The 24,663-nt window shown below is 31.7% G+C and overlaps 1 protein-coding gene across 1 annotated transcript in view; it reads right to left on the bottom strand.

The window, feature by feature from the left end:
• Positions 1–24,663, bottom strand: part of LOC144855350 (uncharacterized) — a 52,190-nt gene that overhangs the window by 26,349 nt on the left and 1,178 nt on the right. The window contains exons 2-4 of the mRNA XM_078713186.1: positions 20,623–20,910; positions 10,542–10,613; positions 9,513–9,587 (exon numbers count right to left, since the gene is read on the bottom strand). Of these exons, the coding sequence (XP_078569312.1) occupies positions 9,513–9,587; positions 10,542–10,613; positions 20,623–20,801 (326 nt within the window). The 5' untranslated portion in view covers positions 20,802–20,910. The remainder of the gene's footprint in view (positions 1–9,512; positions 9,588–10,541; positions 10,614–20,622; positions 20,911–24,663) is intronic.

The following is a 24,663-nucleotide window of genomic DNA, read 5'->3' as shown; positions in this document are numbered from 1 at the left end:
TTGATTGAATTTAACACTGCAGAAAGCATGTCAGTCAAATTAGTCAAATCATAATGAATGCCTTCTCTGATATGAAATCTTCGTAGGAGTCTAGGGACACTACTTATTGTTTTATTGCCTTAATTATGCCAAGCAAAATGAATTTCCATTTTAAAGTGGACCAATAAAACTGTATGTTTGCCTCATTCAAAAGATATTATTATTATCGTCATAGAAGGAAAGGTAATGTATAGGCCATGGGCAATAGGAAAAGGTCAGAACGGTTAACCTGAACAAGTTGTAGAGAGCAAGAGGTCATCAGAGGTCAGAGCAATAACAGATGGATTTATGCTTCACATCACTGTTTATCGCAGTAAAAATAATCTATATCCTAGAAAAAATATAGTAATGAGATGAATACTTAATAATCTTATAACATACATGTTAGCTCTGCCGTTAAGTAACATTCATATTTAGTGGAAAACTTCAAAAATCGCAGTACCAATAAAATAATATCAACTACTGTAGCTCATAGGGAAAAAAACTTCATTTCAATTACCTTGCTTTTAGACAAAAAATACCTTATTACTTCCCTCATACTAAAATAAAACCCTATCGAAATAAATCCTATATATTGAAAAAAAATTTAAATTTTAAAAGTTTAAAATTTCCTCATCATAAAGAAGAAAAGAAAAAAAAGAAAAATAATAACACAGGGTTACAAAAGTTCTGTAGAAAATATATTATAGCAATATAACTAATAGTTTATATAAAAAATATATTTCTTCAAATATTTGACATCTACTGTATTATTCCATCAAATGACCTCTGGGTCAAACATCTTTATACAATGCAGATTTCCAAAGAAGCCGGCGAGATCAGCGAGGATAGAAATTAAAAATATATGCACTTAAAGAACAAAAATCAAGAGACACACTGTAAGGATATACCTAAGGCTTTCTGAGGTTTAAGTAACCGTGTACGTATTTGAGCGGTTAACGACTATATTGGACAAATTGCAAATTATTCCTGAAAGAAATTGCAAACGCATGAAATATGTTGAAGACTATAATAAGAGGCAGTGTGACGTGTATTCCCCTGACGGCCGTATCAGATATGGACTACTTTTTATACTTCATTTACCAGATATCCACAAACATAACAACACTAATTATGATAGTAATTATAGCTTTTAATACGTTCAAACAAAAACAATGAATGTTTTGAAAAACTGCATAAAAGTCATAATCGGTTAAAGATGTCATAAGTGATGATGATGGTTTTATTTTTTGCCTCCTCATCACGTTTATAACTCTGTATTCATTTAAACACAATTACATTTTTGTAAATATAATTTTTAACCGAACATCATAAAACAGCATGTTTATATATAGCTAGACGGACAAGCTTGTTAGACTAGCTGTCTCCAAAATTAAAACGTAGGGTGTTTAGGTCAGTGGATATGAGTTTCTCCAATGCAAAGCAGGTGGTGGCAATTTTAACACCTCATTAGATACGAATCAAAAGTGAGTTGGCTCATCACTGCCGGTCTAGCAAAGTCATTCCCAACAGCCGTAAATGTTTCATGACATCAGGAAAGTGTTAGTGAGTAAGCATCGCTTAGCCAAGCCTCCTACATTCTTACTTAAGCAACATGCCTTATCGATATCATTTTGACCCAGATGGAGATTATTTTAAGCACAGCAGTAAAAAAAAGTTAAATTCTTCAAAGTGTTAAATATTATGATGATTTTATTCAAATAATTAATCAATCAATTAAATATTCAATCAATCAAATTTAGTCAATCAATCAATTAAATATTTAATCAATCAAATTTAATTAATCAATCCATTAAATATTTAATCAATCAAGTATTCAATTAATCAATCAAGTATTCAATCAATCCAGTACAATTAATCAATCAATCAATAATGTATTCAATCAATCAATAATGTATTCAATTAATTTATAATTCAATAATCAATTAATTATTCAAACAAGAGAAAAAAAAAACTATAAAATTTACAAAGAAAACCGAAAATCAAAATCTGTTATTAAAAATAAAATTTCTTATCAGACCAAGAAAATGAAACAATAGAAACAAAGTTTATTTGTTTTTCTTTTAAATCTTTAATAAACTCCACAATTGAAGAGTTTCACTTCAGAAAGGTAATAAAAAAAACATTTGAGAATTTCAAAACATAAGGAGGTTATCTAAAGATAAATGTATTGTATTATAATTTGGCATTGTCTTGAGCAACACATCTGATCACTTCCATACAACACTTATCAATAATTTAAGACAACATATGTTTTCAAGAAGATAAAATATAGAAAAAAATAATCCAGGGTTGTGAAAAATATGATATGATTTCAGGAAAACAAAACATTTACTGGATGAACGCATTATTTCTGTTCACATGCATTAGAGTTAACCATGCATAGAACAGGTTTAAGTTGGTCTGTAGTTTGTGATCAGTTTACTCTATAATATCTTTGGGTGGTTAACTCTGATATAACACCGATGCAACTCCTATAACTCCGATAGGTTTCAGAGGTACAGTATATCCGATGTAATGTTTTATACCACACATGTTTGAACGAAAAAAAAAAATGATTTAAGCACTGTGTTTTGTAACTCCGATAGTGAACATGAACAAGCATAGCTTTATTTAAGCTAGCTAAAGAATGAAATTAAGTTTGTTGCATAACATTGCAGCAAGCTGTTTTTAAATTCTGGCAATGTGACAGAGCACAGGATTCGAACCTATCCCACAGGATATGTAAGTAAAACATGTTAACCTACCAAGCTAGTAACTGTACACTTCCAAAATGATTATCTGATTTAAATTTATCGTTCAAAACAGACCATTATAATCTTGATAAATTTTCTTATCTTAAATTAATTGAGAAAACCATAATATTACATCAGATAAACTTTGTAGGGTCACGCAAAACAAAGCCTACGAACAAAGGAATAAATCAAACAACGTATATAAATAGGTAAAATTTAAATCCAGGTGCGTATTGGCCAAACTTACCCTGGTAGTTTCGATTTTAAGTGAAACACGGTGCTGGCCCAGTCATACAACACAACCCCTGGGAGTATACCTTGCCTGTCAGGAAATTGGTTATGAGTTTCAAGTCATAGTTTAGATATCGCCAATGCATGCTCATTGATGACTTTGACATGTATTTCGGTAAGCCGCCATTGTTTCGCATAACGTCTTAATTAGAACACAGGTGAGGTGGAACTCAACACGGGAATGATACATTTCACCAGATTCTATGATGTCATGATCTTATGAAGGAATACACCCACAAAATCAAGTGTTATTATCCAGTTTTTGCTAAGAAAATGGAGTACAGCAAGTACAGTACAACATACTATTTAGGCACTGATATGTATTTCCTAGAAACAGATCTTTTGAGGAATCTACACTACTCTATTATTTAAAAAAAACTTTCATGGAATTTTAAAATGGTTCGAATGTAAAGAAATTTAAAACTTTAGAATTCTATTGTAATGGCTAAATAAGTATTTTAAAGCTGAAGTCAATGATGAAAAGTTGCGGTATTAAAAAATGAAAATCTCACAATTTGAAAATGAACGTGTTTTTATAAATTATCGTATTGCCTCGTGCACAGTATCTGTCATGTACATGGAGTTTTTCAACTGTCATGTATACTGTATTACTGTAATACAAAACACATAACTCTATTTTAATGTCACTTTATCATGCTTCTTGAATTATGCCTCTAAATAAAATCTGACATTTAGAAATGTCAAACCTACCTGATAATGTTATTTAATGTTTAAGGACTCTTCATAATTTCACAATTTATTTAAAGAATACAAATGATTTGAAAGGATTTCAAATAATGCATTTATACAGCCGCACATTTAAGACTCTTTACGAATGCAATTTACGTTGTGCAATATTGTTAATACCGATTACAGTTATCACAATAAATTTACTGATAAAACAGTAAAAATAAAATTTAATGAAATAAAAGAAATAAAAATGGAGCAGAATGGAAAGAAAATGAATACGCAGAAATTGAACAAGTGCATATTATGATTTTATTAGATTTAGAACATGATAATGTACAATCCAAAGTTATACATTATTCTTCAACAACGTTCAGTGCCCTACCACTTCCTTTAACTTTTTGCTGAGATAGCTTGGTGCTTTCACCCCATTTATCATCTTATCTGACCATTCTTATCAGAAGTAATTGGTCATAAACACCAGTCTACAAACACAAATATAATCTAGCAATTGGCGCGCTTGGAATCGTAGCAACTGAAGACCACATCAGGTGGGAAGGCAGACTAACCGATATCAAAATTGCACCTTACATACAAAAGTGTGTTAAGTAAATTGACAAATATGCACTTTGCACAAACGATTCGTTAACAAACATACTGAGATGGCGGATTGTTTGCCATTGGAATATAGTCTAGTACAGTTACAGATTAGTAAAACTATTTTTAGGGAAATGGGTTAGAGGGATTAGAAAGAAGTTCAAATTAAAGGGAGGAAAACAAATGGTGTACTATGCCTTCTTTGTGTTCTTAAGCACTGTACTTATCAAACTAGTTTGACAAAGAAAGTATGCCCAAATATGGTAGTGATATGACATCATTATGTCCATATATGGGCATATCACATTTTTTGATAGTTTCATAGTTTGTTAGTGTAGACTTAAAACAGTATTGCCATATACATTAAAACTAATGTTTAAAATTAAAACTGCTACTGTGGCAAGTAAAAAAAAACTCTTTCACTTTAGAGCCATCAATAAGGAGGCGCGTGTTTGATACGGTCAATAGACTCTCATTAATCAAAGTATCAATTAATTAAGTACAAATTCCATAGTAGTTTTTAGCTTTCAAGCATGAGCCAACAGAGTGTATTGTATTATTAGCTGAAACTTGCAGGGTTAAGAGACTGATATGTTGAATGGACACATTTAAAATAAAAAACTCCGAATTATTAATGTTAAGTATATTTTGATGACTAAACTTGTATTTCAACTTATAACGTTGTGGGAGATATCAATATTCTTAATCGCTAATATTTAAAATATGAGTAATTAAAGCTATTAAATTAATTGAGTACAAATTCTATGTTTGTCATGATCATACGAGAAGTTGACATTTTCATAGTGGGCGTTATGTTTAATGTTCGATAGGTTTGAATAATATTTATTTATCAAGGTACGATTAATTAAAACATTCAAAGTACAAATTCCAAATTTGAAGTGTTATCATCAAACATTATTCATGTGACATTATCAAGAGATCTGTGATGATAAATAGTTCAAGATGTATTTATACTGAAGATAGATTTATTGGTTTGTGTATTGGTGTATAGAGAAATATTGATAAACAATACTAAAGGTCTATAACCCTTAGTTCCTGTGAAGCTTTTCGCAATGCCTTGCTTCCTTAGTAAATGGGGAAGATGACAGATGAGGTGAGAAATCAGTGAATGTTTGCACCAGTGGAAGAAGTTGGTTGGCACAAACTATTGTGTATTCTTCTGAGTTCATACTTTATGCTCTCATAGCTACATGCTAAAGTGCTCGTCCTTTCACCACCAGGTGTACAGACCAACATAACCAAGATGCAGAAGATAAAGAAAGAAGAAGAGAAAAGGCGTTCCATTTAAAGAGACATCCTCTGAATAAGGATTGGCCATATTTTAAAAACATATTTCCTCTAAATCGTTTTATAGGAAATTTTTCTTCGTTAAATTGGAATGTCCAAAAGGATGTTTGCTGCCCTTAAACAAAGTTCAAATCATATTGTAAACGTTCTCATAGATAGATAGATAGAAATCTTTCTTTATTCTGGATATTCATTCAATATTTGTACATTGTTCTTCCTTGAAGTCCAGTTAACACTTACAAATTACAAATATAAACAATAAAAATGGAAAATTATGAAAACGTTTTTAAAGACTACAATATCACAAGAAGCAAGAGAAAAATACAGTTAGATCAAATTTTTAAACGATTGCAAAGTTAATGAATTTATAGAGCTGCGAATATCTGGTGAAAGATTATTCCAGAGTTTGACTGAGCGGTATTGAAATGTTCTTTTACCAGAATCATTATGCCATTTTGGTAAGACTAAAGTGTTTTTCGATTTGCTTCTTGTATTTAAATTGTGATAATTATCAATAAAATCATAAAAATCAATTAAATCTCATCCTCATTAGGTGTACAGTACTGTACCTGTACATTTAATCAGGTATAAGTTATAAATGAGATATGGAGTATTGCATTCAATGCAATTTTATACTGAATTTTAATATACTGTAGACAATAAAATTATGATCTTCTTTCCAAAATTATGTTCTTTTCTACTAATATTCTTTAATTCCCCACAAATCACTTCAAATTACTGTTATGTAACTTGAATCCAATTTATTTTACACGCATTATCTACAGTACTGTACATTAAAATGTAATTTTAACATTTTAATAGCAACACAACAATAAAACTGACACTATAAACTTATCATTTTCTACTACAGTAATTTATGACGTTATTAAAAACTTTAATTATCAAATTTTACAATTTATTCCAAATTACGTTCGAATTATGTAATTTCATGGTTTAGTGAACATGAAAAATTGAACAAAAAGGACAAAAAAAAATTGTTGAAATGATCTTTATTATATACTCGCAAGAATGACAACAAAATTATGTATTTATAGCAATCTGTTAAGGAAATGATTTTCCAAAACATGTTTTTATGAAAAGGTCAGTAAAAAAATGACATCTTGTACACTACTATTTAAAGACAATGACAAAGGTACAGTATACGATAAGGACACTTGTAAACTTGTTATTAATGCGAGATAAGTTAAAACATCCATGCTCTATTTTAAATACTTGATAAGAAAACCGTAGATTAAAGAGATTGTCTTCAAGCAACTTTAGCACCAATTTGACTAAAGTACTGTTGGTTTTTTTTTCATTTGGTGAGACGAAACAGAATTTTTATTTTCACATCTTCTAAGCTATTTTGCGGAGGGGTTTAATTATGATGGAGGACTACACAATACACTGTAGCATGTTAGAATATTTACACAAGTTACAGTAGTAAAAGAAAAAGTTGAATGTAATTATATTGAAGCCCTTTCCTTAATTCCAAAAGTTTCTATAAGGTTACAATATGTGGCAATTTTAACTAAATATGAGGGTGTATAAAACTACCAAAGAAAACTTTTCCTTTCTTTTAGCAATGTAAAAACTAGCCTTCAGGAAACCAAACATAATTGCAAACACTCCAACAAAACAAAAGAACTATAAAGGGAAACACTACAGACAATGTATTATAACAGTGAATGATTGCTAGTTTCCTTTATCCAGGTGTAACTTCTTAGTCATTTCAATCCCCAAAGAAAGCCTGGACAGGAGACCCAAGCATAATAGCCTAAGTTGCTACAGGTCAGAGGTTACAGGTGTAAATAATCTTGCCCCTGGGAAAGTTCCGATTCTTGATTTCAAGCAGCCTTGTTTTTTATTTACAGTAAATTTTAAATGGTTATTCTCCTTTTTTCGGCAATATAATACTTATAGTAATATTAATAATACTTTCAATATCAATATTGGGGAAGGATTTTAGTCTTTGAAAAAGGGGAAATTGGATTATGGCTTGTTGGACTATGACAAAACCAGACACAAAGCCTTTGTTATGTCGTAATAACATGCAACAGAAACTCAATTTTATCTTAACCAATTCTAACTTTATAAAAAGATGAAAACATTATATTAAGATTCACCGACACAAAATGTGCATAAAAATTGATATAAAATAGAAATAACTTATTGAATTTAATTAAATTATCATAATAATAGATGATTTATTCTTCATTTTGAAATGGAAAACAGTATCATACATACTGTACATTGTACACATTTTGTTTTGTAAGGACTACTATATTTCTATATAATATTGATTCTGCTATCACCGTTCTAAGAAATGTTTTTGATTTGACAGTTTATTTTTTCATGTTTCCTTGATGATAGCTACAGTACAATATATTAAATTTGATATAAAAAATATTCAGACATTTCTATTTTGAACAATTCTCATAATGTTCTTGAGATCTGATCATTAGCACCCAATGAAAAGGGATTAAGTCAGGTAGATGTTATATCCTGAGTAACAGATCACATACTAATCCTGGTAATCCACATGACCATGACCACTCTAATCCTCCCAAACGGTAACATATGTCCCTGAAAGCGATGTGGTTAGGAAAACACGAACATATGCAAGAATTCAAGACCTTGTTCACCTTTAAGGCTTTATCGATCATCAGACTGAAAGAGAGGCCCTGTTTGCAGGATCATGCTGGCAGTGAGGAGAGATTTCCATTTCAATCCTTGATGGAATTTAATGATTCAATTGTAACAGAGATCAGTGTAGTCATTTACGATCTCACTGATCCGTCAAGCGACGAGAAGGAATATGAACAAATATTAGGATAATGAGAAAAATTAAACCAACTGACATGGGAATCATTAAGGACATAAGAAGGATGGTCATTTAAAATAAATTAATATTCCTATAGTTTGTATGTAATGAGATATGAATGAATAACAAATAAATAACTGTACTGTCAGAATATATTAAAAGCAACCATTTGTACCATTGTATTGATGTACAGGTTCAATGCCACTCTACTGTACACTATCAAAAAACACTCACAAAAAAGTGTGATGTGCCCAAATATGGTAGTGGTATTCCCAAATATGGTGGTGATATGACATCATGTCCATATGAGCACATCACATTTTTCATATAAAGTTTGATAGTGTAGACAGAGCTTTAGATATGATTTTTCTAATTGCATGATTTTGGTGGTTTCCATTCCACCTTTTTTAACACCCTATACTTTATTAAGAATGTTCAAAATGTTAATTTTTTCTTGCATAAAATATTGCCATGGTTACAAAGACTATCAGGAAGACTACAAGGCACGATCGCATTCACTTGGGACTTAAATGTCAACGATGGATATATTATTAATGTTGCCTCTAATTCTTACCACAAAATGTACGTAGTAACACATTTGAACATTGTTTAGGATCAAATTAATTATGTGAATTACCATGAAAGATAGGAATTTCAATGCCATGACACAGAAGCATTAACATTTCATAAAACATTACAAAGAAACATAATAAAAATGTGCTTTATGGGAAGATTCAAGGGGACCCTGAATGTAAATACAATGCAAAAGATAGAGGTTAGAAATTATAGCAAGTCAAGTATTTCATTGTACAATTTTAGGCCCTGCGCCTCTTCCTGTGTGCCATTGCTAATTGTATCTTTTATAGTATTTATTTTCAATAAAAACTCATAACTGTGATCAACTTTAAACATTTCTAATGCTTGAACATGTATTTTCATTAAATACTGTAGCAAAGCAATTCAGAAAATAGAAACATTTTATACCAGGGAATTTATTATTTCTTTCGTTTTTTAATACCAAAAATACTTACAATATAAGAGTTGTTAAATTCTGGAGTACAGTGCCAAGTTGAGGTACTGACGTGAGTTGATTTTCCGCTAAATTCCTATGGGAGAAAAAAAATAGTGAAAAAGGTATAAAAAAAAGCAGTGAAGATGAAAGTTAGCGCTTTTACGTGCTAAGGGCAAAAATCTTTTGAAATCCTTTAGCAAATAGGCTTTCTCCACAGCTGTGTTTGAGTAGTAGATTTGGCCTAGAGCCTAAGCAAGCTGCTTTTATTGAGCTATATTTAAGTAAGGATCTCAGAATGAGCTAAGAACAAACAAAATGTGTACACACATCAAATATTTTCAATTTTTCATTTTATTTATTTAAGTCCATTGGGCAAGGATGGTAGTGACTAAGTTAATAATACCATCACAATTAAGATACTGCTTTTAAATATTTCTAGCATAATGGAACAGAAAGAAAAAAATGTCTCAGATTGTCATTAATTAAAGAACAATCTCGTACTAAAGACCATGGGATAATGTTCTCCCTTTGGAAGGGGACAGGCCTATGTTGGTTTATCCAGTTAGGCTAGGCACGAAACAGACTCGCCGTTAATTTCTTTGCGCACTCTATCACACTGATGTGTTACATCATACAAAGAAAGTACTTGTAGCCACTATCACACATTGCGCAACACCTACGTGACTATTCTGCAGGTTAGGGATGATGGGTCACATGTTTTGACAAGTTACAAATCAAGAACTACTTAAATAACTAATGAATGTGATTGATTGATCCGATGTTAAATGAATAAATAAATAACAATTATTTTCTATACATATTTGTCCTAAATAATGTAAAACAATGACTGAATTATGAATATTTCATGCGTTTGACACAGATAGCCTGTACCTTTCACATTGAATCGTCTTTAATTACTTAAAAAGAGGTTTTTAGGTCATTGTCAACAGTATGTTTAACTTTTCGTATCTAAGTCCTAATTCTGGAGAGCATGGGCTATTTATCCGGGTAAGTAAGGCACGAAATAGACTATTATTATAATACTTACAGTTCTGTTAATGACACGAGTTCTGAAAATACAGATTTGTCTACTGATGATATTCTATTTTCACTTAAATCTCTGCAAGAAAAAAATAAAGAAATTGTTATAGAACTAATGCACTTGAAAAAGAATAACAGTTGTTGTGTTGTGAGTGGGTAATGCGCAGGGGGTGATTAGAGAAAGAAGGGTTATACAGTAGTGGGAACAAGAACATTGCCACTAAACTATCAGTCTGTATAGCAGAGTTGACTACTGTTCGGTTACTCTTATAGGTGTTGATAGGAAAGGGTTAGAAAGAGATTGGAGGAAAGAAAGTTTGGAATATTATATGGAAGATCTTTTGCCACTAAGCTAACTGTACTGATCATTAATTGTAGAATATTGTTATTAATGTACACCACAGTATGTTACATTTATTAATTTATATTAATAGAAAACACTGTACACTAATACTGTCGACTAAGAGGTACCGTAGTAATTTATACAGTACATAATGATTTGCCACTAAGCTAAACTGTACTGATCATTAATTGTCAAATATTTTTATTAATGTACACCACAGTATGTTAAATTTGTATTAACATTAATGATAACGGTAATAGTAGGTAGAACAAATGAATGTTGTATATTTTGTTGTGATGATTCAACTTGTAACATCAGTAATAAATTATACCATTGAGACACAATACATTGGACAAGTTCAGATCAATCAATTGAAACACTAATAACATTTGTAAATAAACCTGGCATTGTTGTGCTCATTGACATCAATAATGTTATATTATTAATCATTAGAATTCTAATCTTGTCCATATAGTTGTTATTGAGATTTAATGATACCGACAACTTAAGACCATGGAGAAAATAGTTTGTACTATACTGTACTGTACTACAACCCGAGATTAACCACAAAAAATAATGGTCACCGAAAATGAATTTACAGACTTATTATATAAAATCTATGAAAACGCTTTGTATTTTGATGAATAAAAAAACTGTTTTATGTTCATAACGTTGTAAAAATACCACTGCAGCGCCGAGCAACAATGGTAGAAGCTTGCACAAAAGGCGGTCTTAATCGCACAAACAATGCTCACACAAGCTAACCAATAAAATACTTAATGGAGATAATACAATTGGAACTGATTCTATTTAATCTCAATACAGATTGTCTTTCAAATTCTTATTTTAAAGCTTTCTTTGTATGCTATACACTTTTCTTGAGTGTTATCAATCTAGCATTAAATTGTTCTACATGTGCAGTTGAGGTATTTATAGAAAAGAATAATTTCTTTGCTTGTTCATTGTTGTAAACTAAAATAAACGCTAAAAGATGGATTCTAGATAGAAAATATTTAAATACACAGAAAAATTTACAATTGATATGGTGGTATTTAATACTTTATACCCAAATTGTAAGATTTCAGATTATACTTTCTAAACCAAATATCTTGATATTTATCTAATATTAATAAACAAAATCATACAGTATCTCTTTAATCTTAATAATAATGAATACAATTTTCATAAATTTGGAGTTTAATAAATTTATATTTTATGGGCAAGTACTGTAGCAATGCTTAAATTTTGATACTGTACCGCTTTATTTTTCTGATAAATTTCTTAAGGCTTTCGAAAGGTGAGATAGACAATAAAAAGGTAGGAACTCAAAGTAACCTATGACCTTTATACTCGGCATCCTGTGGAAATCATGTCGGATTTGGTTTCTGTCCTGTCGCTAATAACCAATTTCATTTACTCAACGGATCTGCTATTTGAAACCTTAAGATTTTTGCACAATGCTGTTCTTGGCCCTGTGGTAAAACTATGCCCGACTTTGGCTGCTCTGATCTAAGTTGTGATCAAATTTCATTGCCCCAGGCTACGGCAAGGCTGCGCCAGGTAGCTGCATAGTTCTCAAACAGAGAATGAAAAGCCTGCTTCAGTAACTGCTATTGTTGGGCTTAGCTTCCTTTCAAAATAATGTTTGTTTTCATTACCAGCTCACAAATCGACTTCAGCCCTTCTATTATTTCATTTGATTACAGTCCCAGCCTGCGTTAAATGTTGAACAAATTTTGAACACAATAAGCGTAAAAGCAATTCACTTTTCTCTTGTCATTCAAATCAATTTCATCAAGTACTCCACTTAATAATCTATTTTCCTATTTTTTTTTCAACTGTACTTAAAGTTCACCAATCACAGAATCAATGACTTCATTTTACTGTATCTCACAGAAAATCTTTAAAACGGAAATAATTATGAAATGGATACAATAATGAAAAACCCCTAAATATGAACATGTTTGTTACATTTCTTACTAATCTTAGTAAATGTTATAGCTTATTTTTAAAAACATTACAAACTAATTTTAAGTTAAACGCACCCACTGTACTTACTGTACTGTACCTTTTTATTTTAATGACTTACAATTACATACAGTAGTTGAGAATACTGTAAAACATAAGAAATATTTAAATACAACATATAGTACTGTACATTACCTACTGTACCTAAAAGTAAGTTACTCTTTATAAATATTACACAAACTATTCGAGTTGAAACTATTCGAGTTGTAGCTCTCTTTTGGAGAGAATAGGCTAATGTCGGTTTATCCAAGTAAGCTAGGCACAAAATAGTAGACAAAATATTTATTACAGTCAGACTGTACTAAACATTACTATTGGACATTTTCCCAAAATGTCCTTGCACTAGAAATTTATGATTCATTAATATCTGTATATTTTTAATTTATGTATAATCTAGAAGGAAAAATATGGTAAGAAAATCTAAGAGAAAAGAAAGTTGTTGACTATGACAAAAAATAGAAGAGAAGAGTTTTGTACTGTTGGTCCTTTTAAGGAATGCGAGGAGCGGTATACGATAACCAACAGGAATTGCTTGCGTCATTTTACACACCTGTGCTTATTGCAATACACCTTTACTGAAATAACAAATGTATATTCCTTTTGCAGACAAGACAAGCAAACTAGAGCCCCTCTTAACGAGCTCAAGAATTTCAGGTTCTTGCAATCAAAACACGGGCAAATTGGCATAAAATATGAAGACGTCAGTCAGCTGTTTGAAACAATGCGCAGATGATAGCATTTCCACAATCTCCCACGATTATTTTGACAAATTTTAACAAATTGGTTGGGAAACTTGGATTTGGTTGAAAACTATTAATAGAGAATTCTCCAATTAGGAAAGAGTTTGCTGATAGTATACATGATTTTAAAAGTACATACTGTACTGTAGGGGTGGCTGATTCATTTGAGTTACAGCGATGTATTTTGCTTAAGCTGCCCTGCCCAGCATTTTTTAATCTCTTTTTTTAAAAAAATATGTATATTTTATATTAAAAAAAATAATTTGTACTATTTTCAATGTCGGAATAAAACTTGCAAATAAATTGGATCACAAAAGGTTACTGTACACTCACAGTACAGAAAGAAATTACTGCTTCGTATCTACAGTACGCGTAACCAATCTTAGCCTACGCATAGGTAGATCGTAGGTCATTGTTCTGAACGTACAGTACACTGCAAACAAACACTGAATTTTAGTTAAAAAAAACTTATGTACAGTTTTATCAAGAGTCGCTGGTAATCATTGAGGTTTCGTAGCCTACGCGTAGGTAGATCATACATAGTTAACATACAGTACACTGCAAACGAACACTAAATTTTAGTTTAAAAAACCTATCTACAGTTTTATCAAGTGTATCTGGTAATCATTGAGGTGTGACCACAGGATAAGCAATTTGTTGTTAAAATAGGAAGCAATCATTCACAATACTAGAGGTTTGTACACAGAAGTGCACGATGTGTGCAATATAACTTCCCATTTTAAACTAACAATTACTGTTTTTGCCAAGTTTAATAATGCTTTTAAATCCAGGTCAATTTTAATGTTGAATCATTGTTTTGAACCTATTGTTTTGGCAAGTTATAGAGTACAAATAATGTGTATCCCATTCCTTTAATTGTGCCACTTCGGTAGAGGTTTTTTCTGTAGGGGTCGCGACAGACCTGATATTTGAACTTCAACAAACGTTTCCAATTTTTATTATTATTTTTACTAAGTGTATATTACATTGTAAATATTCAATGTTTTTATAACACTTATACCTAAAGCTCTGTCAAACTAGTTTGACAAAAAAAGTGAGATGTGCCCAAATATGGTAGTGATATTCCCAAATAATGGTAGTGAAGATATGACATCATCATGTCCATATACAGTATGCACACCACATTTTTTTGTCACATACAATTTGATAGTGTAGACAGAGCTTTAGTTACCTTACAGCAAATGGACATAACGATAAACACCAAGATGTTTATTTACGCATTTAAGATCATCTCTTCTTAATCCAATGAAAATTAACAGGTTCTTCTCAGTTTGTCAACTACAGATTGCCCACAATTTATTGAGATATTACGTTAAAGTGGTCGAGCTTTATTTAATATTAGTTAACAAAAAATGCGTTTAAGTGACCTTGGTATGTATTGAGGGGCAATCATGTGCGAGATATCGTTCCAAGGTCGTGCATTGAAATGTCAATGTAGGCTTTTTGTTCATCGACACCTGCCGTGTTGGTTACGGCCCTTGCAATCGATATCGTTTCTGCTTTAACACCACTGGTATTAGTCTACCTGAGACCTACTCAATATTCTCACTGATAAACATGTTTAATCTGTTATATTGAACTGAAATTGTTACAGGTAATGTTATAAGTACAACAGGCCTCAACTTCTTCACTTAACTTAATCTAATATAATAACTTGTACAGTAATTTATCATTGAAGGTCGCTTATTAATACCTTTGATTGCAAATTGTCACGAATATTTGAAAAGAATTTTCATAGTGTAATTGTGCTGGGCGGGTGTGTGCAGAAACACCTACTATCAAAGAGCTAAATTCCCCCACTCTAAATTTTATTTTTAATTTAAAGCATTTCACCCAGCCTAATTTCAACATATACAGTAGTACCTAACCAATACACAAATGTGTACTGTTTTATTTATTTTTGATATAATAAAGTACTGTACTGTTTTTTCTTTTAATTTGAATAATGTAGCTTTTTTATGTTTTATAAATTAAGATAACTATCACTACAGTATAAATACAGATTCAGTTAGACTTTGGATAAAAGCAAACCAATGTTATGTGTTCCATAATATTTCATTATTTATTTTAATTACTATTATTTTAATTAACTTTATTTGTTTGTAAAATTGTGTAATTTGTTTAGTAATTTGGCCTTGTTGGATCAAAATAAACCAGTTATATTTAATCTGCCATACAGTAGACAATTTTATTAAATAATACACTACACACATAACTGTAGTAATGTGTGAATTGGCCTACCTGTACAGTAGCTAAATCCATGCACATACTGAATGCTGTACACACAATAGAACAAGCTTTCTGCATGGCCAACGATTAAATAATTTGCTTATTGCTTTCAGAATTTAGTGGCAGATTCACACAAAGGCAAACAATTCCTCTTAACACTTCTCAAGTGGAAGTGATTTAGAGTGAATGATAAGACCTAGCTAAGGCTTTATACTTAAATTGCATTTCGTAGGCTCTACTGTAGCTTTTGTCATGCGACAGAAATAGTTCTTGCGTTGTATTGGAATCTGAACAGAAAGCGAACGAAGAATAAAAACAGCACGGCTTTTCACAAGAACAAACATCGAGGTGTTGGCCAATTAATCGGTTAGAAATTTGACCAGGAAATAATGTTAATTCAGTCTAAAAAACTGTAGGTTGATCGATCTAGATAAATAATGATTACAGATTTTACCTACAGTAATTATAAAGATTTATCACTAATTTTGGTCTTTTCAATTCTTGGTAGTTTATCCCTGTACCCGAGTGCCCCTTTCTGATAAGAATCTTTATTTTGTCATTTTCTTTTTTTGATTTCCCATATTTGTAAATAATACATGTATTTTTATATTCATTATGTTTTTTGAAGAGATATATTTTTCTCCCTACAGTCAGTATATTTTTATACGTACAATTTATATACTATATTTTCATAATTATTTTTGTTAAACTTCAATTTTAAATGTTTTATTTCAGATTGCAATAAACTTTCCTCATATTGTATGCAGACAGATCTAATCACTTTAAAATCATACAAATAGAACTAAAATGTTATATGTAATGTAACATTAATGTATTTTAAAATGTAATAATTCAATCCAATCAAAGAAATTTATACATCATATTATGTAGGCAAATTAATGTATTGCGACTGTAATCAGATTTCTTTTAATTGGGAGTAAGAATAGCAAAATATGATTTATGTTAAGATAAGAAACAGAAACGCTGTGTTTGGAATGTCAATGTACACTACAAGTACAATGAAAAAAAGAAAGAAATTCTATCCGGGAGGAATTATTTTGCCTGGGTTCGAAATTAAAAAAATAAACTAGCCTAAATAATGTGGTAACTGGTCATAAGTTGAAATATTATAAATAAAGGGTTTAAATTGTTGAATGTTTCACAAGACTTGGAGTCGCCATATTAAGCCAACTACTACATAACGTCATAAATTTATCATTTCTTCAGCCAATCAAAAGTTTATACCATTCTAAGACTTTGTATTAACATTAAGAACTTTAGACACCAAACTATGATACCCAGGAATTTATTTACTATTTAGAAGATTTACGAGTTGTAGGTTCACTTCTCAGTCTGGTAGAAATCTATCAATGGTCTTAACTACATGCACTAGTATTTACTTTTAAATGCACTGTACAACAAAAACTATGTTATCGAACAAAAAGTACATTTGATTGAAACAATCAAGACATTCTATAACAACTTAAATCCATCAAGATAAAAACTAACTGTAAATTAAATTGAGCTGTTTTGTTAAAGGGTTTAGTGTGAACAAAGTAAAGTACTGTACTGTATACTAACTACAGTACATTATGCAAGGAACATTTTCGCCAGTGTAGCGTAGCAAAAAGCTATACAAAACAACCTTATTGCTACACATTTTGAAAATTGTGTAGCAAAAAATACAATACAAAACTATGTTTCTCGACTTAAAAATCAGTTTGATTAGCAATATTGCTAAACAAAATTTTTAAATGAAAATTTTCCCTGGACATTACGCTACAGATGTACTGTACAGTATAAGTACCTTCAGAAAGCTACAGTACACAGTACAGTAACTGTACAGTACGCTACAGACTGTACAGTATTACTGTAGATCAGAAAGCTACAGTACACAGTACAGTAACTGTACAGTACGCTACAGACTGTACAGTATAAGTACCTTCAGAAAGCTACAGTACACAGTACAGTAACTGTACAGTACGCTACAGACTGTACAGTATTACTGTAGATCAGAAAGCTACAGTACACAGTACAGTAACTGTACAGTACGCTACAGACTGTACAGTATTACTGTAGATCAGTAAGCTACAGTACACAGTACAGTCACTGTACAGTACGCTACAGACTGTACAGTATTACTGTAGATCAGAAAGCTTGTACACAGTACAGTAACTGTACAGTAGCTACTGTACAGACTGTACAGTATTACTGTAGATCAGAAAGCTACAGTACACAGTACAGTAACTGTACAGTACGCTACAGACTGTACAGTATTACTGTAGATCAGAAAGCTACAGTACACAGTACAGTAACTGTACAGTACGCTACAGACTGTACAGTATTACTGTAGATCAGAAAGCTACAGTACACAGTACAGTAACTGTACAGTACTTTACTGTAGGCTACAGATGTACTGTATTGCAAAGAATACTATCATAAGCTTTGGTTAACGTATCTTAGGATATTTTTTGGATTATTTTTGTGTGTAAAGCGCTTAGAAACTTTGTATTAGGCGTTATAAGACTACCATTATTAAATATTGTGTACTGTATAGTATACAGTACATTACTGTACGCTACAGATGTACAGTATAGTACAGTATTATTATCATCAGAAAGCTGCACAGTAGTACTGTACCCAAGTCTTCATGTTGAGTGACACACTGTACTGTACTACAGTTTTATAATGGCCTTGAAATTTGTTAAAAAGTGGCTGTGAAAACGCTATAAAACATGAGCCTACAATTAAAGTACTAAGGACTACTCATAAAACTATGAAACGTAAACTTTCCGACAAGCACATCACCCTTGAGATGACGGCAAAACCATTGTCTTAATGCTCATTGTGAGCTTAATCGTTTAAGGAGAACAAAACCGAAGTGTAAACTTGTCCTTGGGTTATTGAGATAATAATAAATTAATAAGTGCCGCGCAGTAATGACCGAGAGCACTTAGATCATCACCTTGCGTAATTAGACATCTCAAGTGAAGTGTTGGTTTTGAAAATCCCTTCAATTAACGAGTTTCTAATCATCGATCGCAACCCTCCTTAAAAGTGAAGAGCCTGTCGTTAATTGCCAGGCTATCCTTGGTGAAGGTGGTGAAGGGGTTAGAAGCAATTGTGATGAGTACTGTATGCATGCAAAACACCAGAAGGGCGTTCTTTCAAGGTGAATGAATAAATGAACAGTCAATATGGATAGCTACTGTACAGTACTTTACAGATAGTACTGTAGTATAGTAATAATAGTCATACTGTACTGTATTAATGTGTGTATACCAGTTGGATAGCCATATTTTGACCTACAGTACTGTACAACATTTAATCAGGTGGAACTATCCATAATTCCAGGGGAAGGAATCAAACTACAGCAGGATTTAGAATGGCAGATCCAGAATGACTAACCAATCCCTCCCTCCCTCGTTTGTTTCCTGGGATTTGGCCTTTTCCTGTAGGAGTTGCACATTTTCATGGGAGTGGTATATTGCATGATTCCCTTAAAACCGAAATTACTTATTGCCCAACTGATAATAATACATACAGTAGTTTGAGAAAAGAAAGTTATATTTTGGGTTTTAGTTATTAGAACATGGATAACCTCTCAACCAGCGCACAGCTGGGTACCACATTTTTAAAATTCAATGTTTTGTTGTGCTTATAAAGTAGCTCGTTGCTGTCCTACAGTGAGGCGAGCTGTGAAGACTTACACCTGCCCAGCTTATTCACTACACTTCTTTAACTAATATGCAGTCTAAATGTCACTAATAATTTCATTACCAACATAGCGTGCCAATCTCATTCTGCTAATTTCATTTTATCAGACTCGCTGAGTGCATTACAATAATATGGATGGCATTATTTTCGGCAGAAGCGCAATAATAATATCATCTATTTAAAAATAGACATAAATTTCTTTTAGATTTTCTTGCATTATAGAACATGTTCGCAAAAATCTTAAACTTTCCAGACTTTAAGGAAAGACTGGAACAAGAAATGCGTAATAATAGTTAATTTAATAATACTGCACAATATATACGGATCATATATTCAACCTGTTAGTGGCGGTTTCATTGCTGTTGGTTGTGAACTGAATAAAATAAAAGTATTCTAGCTAAAAATAAAATATTAGTATTGAAATGGGATGGGACAGTACAGCATTAAACACTGCTGTAGTGTTGTATTAAACGACCACTTCCGACAAGCAATTTAAAGAAGTACTGTACACTTTACTCATACCTACTGTACTTTTTAACTACTGTAGGCCTAGACCATGTTTACAATAGGCCATCAATTGAGATACAAATAAAAAAGAAATAATCTGTAATTAAAGGCCTAATAATAATTTAATAAATAAATAATAGTTATATTTTTTATTGTAAGAAAGAAATGAGTGCATATACAACTGTGGACAGTACATTAAATTTAAAATTATAGGCAAACGCATTTAATACCACAGGAATGTAATTGTAACTGTAATTTACTAACAAATATTTGACATACAAAAGTAATGTGAAAAATGGTGCTTCTTTTTACAAATCTAGGCCTAGGTTAAATTATGTAGGCTAGCCTAGATATTAACTTAACATACATTAATATGCATGCTGCAGAATACACATAAAATAGGAGGAATTTATCCTTTATTGAACCTAGCCTCTAGGCAAGGCTTAGCCTAGCCACTGCTCTGTGTGTGATTTTTGTTAAAATAGTCCAAACTTTATACTTACAATATTGTTACCCATTGCGGAATATCACTTGGAATTTGCGTTAGAGTTCTTTTACTGCAATCTATATAAGATCCAAGACATGAACAGACAGTTGGGCAGTCTAAACCACCGGCATTTGTTCGAGTAAATGAGACAATTTCCAAAACAAACATCACTATCACCAACAATGCGGCCGCCATTTTCGTAGGCCACAGTGCTGTGTCGCGGGCTAAGCTCTCTCGAGCTGTAGTTTGTGAGCGTCGATATGGTAAGCTGTCCCAAAACAGGCTTCAGAAATTTTCCTTTTTGCTGAAATATCCAAAGAAATACACATTAGTAAAACTACAGTAAACACAATATACATTAACTTTTACAATACACCATTGTGTGATATAACTCTTCCATAATGACAACGAATTAAATGTCCTTTTATACAGTGAAATAAAACACAAAATTCCTGTAGAGTACACAACTAGCGAATAAAACACAACACACAATTTTTGTACAATCCGATAGAGGGCGTGTACAGATTTCACACTTCATTAATTCAATGAAACCCATAATTAATTGAACCTGCCTTATATGGTATGACCGACTCCTCCCAATATTTCAATAATTCTGAATTCAATTTCAAATTTATAAAGAATTTCAAATGCGCAATTGCAATATTCGAGAATAAATTTATATATCTAACAGTTACCTTAAAGATGTATTGTCCCCCAAAATCATGAAAAATAAAGATTTTTAAAATCGGACTTTGAATATGCCATTTTGCAGTTTTAATGAAGTTGTTCACTTCCATAAGAAAAAAAACGGGGAAAAAAATTATTTCACCTATAAAAAGACAAAATAAACAGTTAAATTACCCAAAAACTCATTGTCTTCCAGACAATTTGACCATTTTTTTGCTTTAAATTACATTTTTCTCAGGTAAATAAATTTTTTCCAGACCCAATTTTTTGTGAGAGTGAATAATTATTATTTGACATTAAAATAACATATTCAAAAAAAATATTTAAAAAAATATTTTTTTAGGGGGACAATATATCTTTAATTCTGTAATATTAATCAGACACGAGATAATTTTAAAAGATTATTTTTTACAACTCATAATACGTCGGTAATTAAAATTAATAATTATTATCAAAGAATCGTAATCTAATTGTTTAAGTTCTTTTAACTCTTACCTTTCAACTAGTTATGAAGGATAAATATTTAATTTCTCATAACTCCGATACGGCAACTCCCTTATAAATGTTCCATAATAAAATGTCAAGAAACGTGTATTAGTAGGCCTATTATAGCCGTTGCACATGCTATCTGTGTACACCTGTATATACCTCACTACTAATGTTAAACCAGTGACAATTATTATGAAATAAACTTATTGGACGACGTACGTATGCAAATTAGATGTGACGTAGCCCATACAATGTATTCGATGCTGAGTGGCTGTTTAAGTTGATTGACAGATATGCCTAGATCAATCAGTGCAATTATGTGTTGTGATATTGATATATTTACACCCAGTTCTCAATCATTAGGCATAATTCCAATGAACCCTTTTTGAAAAATATACATAATATTGTACTAATAAATCATAAACGTTATGTGTTATTGGTGCGTCACATCTTTTGTAGCCTTCTTAGTTATTGGGTTCTTATGGAAAACAGTCTGTACTGAGAGGCCATGAATAAACTCTTAGTTGGGTGCCTCTAAGTAGGTTGTACAATTTAAATTAAGGAAGAGAATAATCTCACCTTTTTGTTTTCTATTGTACCATTACGTAACAACCTTTTCATCCTAAATCGAGATTTAATCTATTTCATAGTGAGTGTATCGCCTTAGAAGAATGCCTGAGAGAGCAAGTTTTTGTGGTCTATTGTTAATATATAAATAGGTATATAGAAACAATCTAACTAAAACGTTTCAAAGAGATACAGGTGTGAGGTTATTGTGTTGCGATGTTGATCTTAATCAATTTGTGAACAGGTTTAGGCATAGTAAACATTAACAAAAAACACAAGATTATCATGATCCAAGTGAAGTTTGCGCGCCCAAATTCTTGCGATCCTTTGCTGCTTGTAGTATCTCCAATGGTATAAAAAAAGAGAGGGTAATATCGCATAGTTAGCTGTCTATAGCCAATTTCTCAGATGGCTTCGTTTCAATGTTCAACATGCGGACAATTAGAGATAGATATGTGGTTGTGCGCGGATGAAGAACAAATGTAGTGCATCAGCAGGATGAGTCAGTTACTGTCTTTATTCCCTTGCCAATCTTCGTGTTATGTTTCCAATATTTCCCTCGTGTATTCTTAAAACCAAAGTTTTATTGTCTTGCTACATGGAATATGAAATATGATAATATAATGTTGTAAGACATTAAAGCAGGCAAACTTGAGATTGAGTAATTCAAGATTTAAAATGTATTGTCAAAGTTAAGATTTGACCTGGGTACTAGATAATTACGATGGTACCCGTATGTGTGATTATGTTTTGATTATCATCTCTTCTTACCAATGACAAGATTTCGAGAAATGTGTCAGTTCAACAAGAAAGGGTTGTTTTAAAAGTTTCTAAATTAACAAGCTTTAATGAAGGAGAGTTAGTTATCTTTAAAATTAGACCCCTTGCCAAAATGCAGAGTATCAGGAGAAATGTGTAACCCGGGTCAATGAAAATTTATTTGGACGACACAATATGGGTTTTTTTTAAAGCTAGATAGTTTTTTTATGGCCAAAAATAAAGTTTCAGTCAAAGTTTAAAGATAATGTCCTAAGTAGAACCTTCTTGCGCTTTATTACATGGACCTATAATAGGCCTAGGTCCATAGGCCTACTCTAAACAACTGTTCTCGTAGCCTCAATAGAAGTTACAGGCACCAAAGTGTGAATGGAAACATTGAAAGTGATACTATGAAAGGTTGAGTCGGTAAATTCGATTTTGCACCAGTCAATATTACGTGTTATTGTCGCTTTAAATTTCTCTCGTTTGCCTAACAAAAGCACACCGATTACTCGCTAAAATACAGACGTGCTAAAATCAATACAATAATCGGCATGGTTACTTGTTAGCAGTTCATAGCCATATTCGCCACTCTGGCTGAACCGAAAGGTAAATATTTACTCACCTAAAGAATTCTTTCATTTTACCGATCCAATGAAGAATGCTCATGTTGGTGCAAATTAAGTTGTCACATAGAAGAATTTATAAGACAACAAAAGCTAGTCTATTTCGTCCGAGGACACATAGTGAAAACATATTTGCTAAGTACCGGTTTCTTTATTGGCGATCACTTATTTCGTTTTACTAGTGAGAGTATTAATGAGGTGCTCCCTGTTATTGTAATATCTTTTTAATGATTCGTTTTTAACATTGTTATGTTGTCTTAATTAATTCCTTGCGATTGTCGAAGGCGTGTCACTGATCTAATTGTATATATGTTCACTAAGGTTTTGTTAATAAATAAAAAATAAATAAATCTACAACTGTCATCTTTCATATTGTCAAAAAACGTGTTTCAACTTATCTCTGAAACTGTTGCAAAGTTTACGAATCAAAGGACACCCTTTTGGACCATTTAAAATAAAGATGACGTCCCGTGAACAAATTATTTCATTATTAAAGTTAAGGTTAGTCCCTTTCCTGTAAAGCTCTGTCTACACTATCAAACTAGTTTGACAAAAAGCGTGATGTGTCCAAATATGGTAGTGATATAACGTAACCAAATATGGTATTGACATATTGATATGACATTATTATGTCCATATGGGCACATTACATTTTTGTAGTTTACAGTTTTGATAGTGTAGACAGAGCCTTAGTGAGACAGATCCAAAATAGGTTTTAGTTTAATGAAAGAAAGAAGAATTATCAATTGTATTGTCAGAATTCATGTAATCAAAACAAAATAATGACCATTCTCTGGACATTTCACATTAATGGACCGTGAAGAGGTGGTCAATTGGATCGGACAGTTGGCTTTCAAAGAAATTAGTTTGGACAGCCGATAAATATTGAAAAGAATAAACTTCCATTAAACTAATTGGACTTTATGAAA

This window comes from Antedon bifida, chromosome 11 (genome assembly GCF_963402885.1).
Source record: "Antedon bifida chromosome 11, ecAntBifi1.1, whole genome shotgun sequence".
Taxonomy (NCBI): Eukaryota; Metazoa; Echinodermata; class Crinoidea; order Comatulida; family Antedonidae; genus Antedon; species Antedon bifida.
This window is presented reverse-complemented; position numbering and strand designations above follow the sequence as displayed.